The sequence below is a fragment of the Lathyrus oleraceus genome, chromosome 1 (assembly GCF_024323335.1).
Source record: "Lathyrus oleraceus cultivar Zhongwan6 chromosome 1, CAAS_Psat_ZW6_1.0, whole genome shotgun sequence".
NCBI classification, from domain to species: Eukaryota; Viridiplantae; Streptophyta; class Magnoliopsida; order Fabales; family Fabaceae; genus Lathyrus; species Lathyrus oleraceus.
This window is the reverse complement of record NC_066579.1, coordinates 337,994,974-337,999,899: the sequence shown is the minus strand read 5'-3', so window position 1 is coordinate 337,999,899 and position 4,926 is coordinate 337,994,974. Positions and strand designations below refer to the sequence as shown.

Below are 4,926 nucleotides of genomic sequence, written 5' to 3'. Positions count from 1 at the left end.
GCTGTAATTGGGATTGATATCCATGACTTGGAAAGTGATATTGAAAACATGCGGACCAATCAGAATTGGAAGTTCCACTTCTCCAATCACAGCTCTACGAGAACCATCAAACGCCTTGACAATCAAAGAAGTAGGCTTCACCATAGTTTCTTTGTAAGCCAACTTGCTAAGAACTCTCTTGGGTAGGACGTTCAAAGATGAACCGGTATCCACAAGCACCCTGGCTAAATTATCCTCTTGACACTTCGCTGATATGTGCAAAGCACGGTTGTGATTCGGGCCCTCTTTCGGTAGCTCTTCATTGCTGAAGCTAAGAGTATTACATGCGGTAATATTGGCGATCACACTATCAAACTGACCGGTAGTAATATCTTAAGCGACATGAGCTTGCGTCAATACTTTCTGCAAAGCAGCCCTATGAGCGGGTGAATTCAATAACAGAGACAGGATAGAGATCTTCGAAGGGGTCTGATGAAGCTGATCAACAACTTTGTAATCACTCTTCCTGATGATCCTTAAGAATTCAGCATCTGCATCATTAGTAACAACCTCTTTATTTTTATCTCTGGCAGGCACAGCAGTGTTAGTAGTTGTCTCTCTAGGTGGAGCCTCATCAAAACGGGGTGTGTACACGCGACCACTGCGAGTCATCCTGCTTTCCCCAGCTATGTTAGTCACACTTTCACCATCAACCTTCACTTCTTCTCTTGGAATGACCTTCCCAAATTCTTTGTCAATCGCGGTTACATCATACTTCCAAGGTACTGCTTTGGGATCACTGAATGGAAATGGACTCGGTTTTTGGATAATCAACGGTTTAGGCTGGTCCACTGTTGGAGTAACAGGAGTCGGTATACTGAACACTAGCATGACAGAATTTGGTGCTGGAAAATTAAACACTGGTATCCTACCCCTTGATTCTGGCAAGTTGAAGGTAGGCTCAATTGCGGCTACTTCTTTCACCTGGTTAACTAGCAAAAAACCATCATCAATCAATCTCTGAACGTCTTTCCGAACCATAACACAACCCTTATCACATCCCTTACAGCTCGTACAACCGATATGGGAAACAGATACTAGGCCTGCTTTAAACAGCTTTGAATGGAATGCCTTGAGCGGAGTCTTAATCTGAGCTACATCAAGGATAGAATTCTCTTCAGACGAAGCATCAATGGCATTAACAGCCCCATGGTCAGGCAAAGGGTTACTTTTGACATTGGGCGGCGGATCGTTGAATGACAGAATCTTCTTTTCCATCAGATCCCTCACAAGGTTTTTCAAAGCATAACAGTTCTCCAAGTCGTGACCTGGCGCACCCTCATGAAATAAACAATGAGCGGCGGCGTTGTAGTTGGCTGGCAAAGGATTCGGAGGCGGTCCCAAAGCTCGAGTAGTGACCAAACCGCGTTGCACTAAGTAAGGATACAACTCGGTGAACGTCATCGGAATCGGTGGACAAGTCTTGTATAGTCTCCTTGGAGCATTCTGGCGAGGTGCCTGGTTCCTCGGTTGTTGACTCGCCTGAGCGTTGGATGCTTGCTGATAATTCGGAGGAGGAAAAACCGGAGGCGGATAACCAGGAACCTGTTGCATGGGCTGATAAACGGGCGCTTGTGGAGCTTGTTGGTTAAAAGATGGTGCAACAGCAGCCACGTATGGCGGTGGTGCATACTGAACCGGGTATCCCTGTGGTTGGGCATAATGTGGCGGATATTGATACTGCCTATTCCTTCTCCTATCTGAAGACACAGCATGAGTCTCTCCTTCCTTCTTTCTCTGAGGATTGACGGAAGTCTTCTTAGCTTGGTCCTTCGAACTTGTACTGCTAGACCCACTGGACATCTTTCCACTCTTCATAGCTAATTCAACCTTTACTCCAACAGCAACAATATCAGCGAAATTCGTGGTTACACTACCCACCATCCTTTCATAGAACTCAGGACGAACGGTGTCAACAAACCAGTCAGGTAATTCTTTATCAGTCAATGGAGGTTCAACCTGGGAAGCAATTTCCCTCCACCGCTGGGCGTATTCCTTAAAGGTTTCAGAATTTTTCTGCGTCATACTCAAAAGTTGTCTCCTGTCAGGAGCCAAGTCCATGTTGTACTTATAGTGCTTAATGAAAGCGTCAGACAAATCTTGAAAAGACTTGATGCGAGATTGGTCCAATGTTAAATACCACTTCGACGAGGCACCTTTCAGACTGTCTTGAAAACAGTGGATCATCAACTTGTCATTTTCCACATGGGCAGCCATCCTACGGTAGTACATTATCAAATGGCTTTTCGGACATGTAGTCCCTTCATAGCAGTCAAAGTTCGGAGTCTTGAACTTTGGCGGAATAACTAAACCGGAAACCAAACAGATGTCTCTAGCAGCAGCACCAAAGATCTGGTCTCCTTCCATCTTTCTTAATCTTTTATCAATAGTAACAACCTCCTCGCGGAGCCTATCACGCGGCTGGTAACCTTCATCATTATCATCCAGAATTTCATAAACAGGCTCATTAAGATAAGGCTGCACCCGAGTATGGATATTAGCTTGTGTGAAGGTAGGGACCACCTTTGGAGGCTCGGGAACCAAAGGCACAGTCTGTTGAACGTTCTGTATAACCGGCATGGCTTGTTGACCACTTTGTGCAACCGGCATAGTTTGTTGAACTGACGTAACAACAGGCGGATGTATGAAACTCTACGAAAGACCATAAGGAAACGGGTTCTCAACTGAAACAACCGGAGGATCTACGCCAGCGGTAGTGTTGATCTCAGAAACCACAGTAGGCTGAGTATCCATCTTTGCATTGATAACCTGAAGTAGTTCCATAATTGTTCCTACATTCCCTCGAAGGTCTGCTAGCTCGTTGTTAACGCGATCCATCTCTTGACCGTGCTCTTCCATCCTTCTTCGAGCTTGAGCTCTAGTGTTGTATCGATTCAGGGTGACGAAACTGTACGCGAGAGAACCGAGTATGAGACAACCGGGAGACACATGAAATGCAAAATGTGATGCAAAATGCGAATGAAAGATTTCATGGAATTCAAGCCTTTACGAACATCGCGGAATACCACTGGGATCTTTATTTATTAATTTGAAAATGGATTACAAATAAATATTCTTAAAAAATATTAACAAGAAAAAAAAATAGCTAAATAAAAGCTACAAAAGCCCTAAGGAAGCGTAGCCCACGACTTCAACGAGTAGGCGGAGAGTTGGAGGAAAATAAATCCTCGTAGATTCTTCTCTTTTTGTAGGAAAGCACTTCTTCATTCTTCGCCTGCAGCTGCTTTTGTAGCTCGTCATTCTCACTGAAGATAACCTGATATTTATTTTTCCACGTTTCTGCCTCATGTTGTGCTCTCTTCAAAGCGATTTCCAACTTTTCAGCTTCAGACATGAATACTAAAACAGGTTCTCTTCTCGGAGGTAAAGGATCTTGGCGAGGATAAGGCATCTTCAGCTTGATGGCTCTTTCCCGGACCCAACGAAGATAAGGTTCCATAGACACACAATTCGGCTTTCCCAAACTTTCTTTGCCCTTCTTGTGCAAATGACGCCAAGCGGATACAATCTGATCTTGAAGTTCTTTGTCACCCTTAAAGAAGATTTTCTCCACATGAATACTTTTAGGCGGTTCTTTCAAGGGATACCCTAACTGTCGGCGAGCTAGGACTGGATTGTAGCTGATTCCTCCATTAAAACCAAGTAAAGGTACGTTGGCAAAGTCTCCACAGCTGTCAATAATTAGTATTCCATCATACACACGATTATACCAAACGATGTCCGAGTGTGTCAGCGCCATGACCCTTGGTGACCAAAATCCCTTATCAAGACTTACAAAAGACTTGGGCAAGTGAGAAATAAACCACTTGTATAATAAAGGCACGCAACAGGTGATCATTCCTCCACCATGAAAATTCCGGAGATGTATGGAATGATAAGTGTTACCCAATAACGTTGGTACTGGATTGTTCTTCATGAATATTTTGATGGCGTTAATGTCAACGAATCCTTCAAAACTTGGGAAGAGTAGCATTCCATAAATAAGCAAAGCAAGGATTGTCTCAAAGGTAGGCATGCTTAAATGATCGGCATAATATTGGGCTTTCTTGATTAAGAAATGCGTAGGTAACCCTACAGTTCCGCCTTTGGTGATCATGTTGCCTTTGATGTCGGACACCTTTAAGCATATGGCTTTAGCAATGTCTTCCTCTTTAGGGTCCTTCTCTAAGAAAGGGAACGGAGACTTATCCACAATAGGTAACCCCACCAACTGAGAGTACTCTTCTAAGGTAGGTAATAGCTGATAATCTGGGAACGTGAAACAATGGTAATCCGGATCATAGAACTGTAGTAACGTAGAAAGAAGTCCATCCTTCACTTGGATTCTCAATAAGGATAATAACCTTCCGTACTTGTCCTTGAACCCCTCTTGATCTTCAACCAAAGCTCCTAGCTTCCTTAGGTCATCCAACTTAAAATTCTTAAAAGAGTATTTCAAGGTGTTTCTCTTATTGTAATCCATGGTAGCCTGCGATGTTCATAAATAAAGTTTGAATTCCATGAGATGTAATGCAATGCGATGTTTTATGGATGTAATGCACATAAACACACAAAGTCCTAGGTTAAAGGTATATGAGCGGAAGTCAAGGTCTACCCATCCCACAGAGGTATGTACTATAGGGTTAATTGTACCTGCGGAACAAGGGTTCTAAATCGGTGCCCAAAGTCATCAGTCCATCTTTCGGATATTATCAATTTCCCAATTGACTCGGTGGTTAATAATATTCTCAAGAGAACCTCTTTTGAGTGTGGTATCGCATAGCAACTATTTTGGGATTACTCCCTCATAGTCCCCGCACTACGTCCTATATAAGGCCAAAGTGGTGTTAAGGTAACTACGGTCCCCAGTGTCATAGGCTCCCATCG

General features: G+C 43.6%; 2 protein-coding genes across 2 annotated transcripts; both read right to left on the bottom strand.

Annotated features, from left to right (window-relative positions):
• Positions 1-372: 372 nt before the first annotated feature.
• LOC127105621 (uncharacterized) lies at positions 373-2,649 on the bottom strand. The gene has a single exon (XM_051042816.1). The coding sequence runs from the start codon at positions 2,647-2,649 to the stop codon at positions 373-375; it is 2,277 nt and encodes a 758-aa protein (XP_050898773.1).
• A 541-nt stretch (positions 2,650-3,190) lies between these two features.
• Positions 3,191-4,522, bottom strand: LOC127105612 (uncharacterized). Its single transcript, XM_051042806.1, has one exon. It carries the CDS (start codon positions 4,520-4,522, stop codon positions 3,191-3,193), a length of 1,332 nt encoding a protein of 443 aa, XP_050898763.1.
• Between the last annotated feature and the right edge of the window lie 404 nt (positions 4,523-4,926).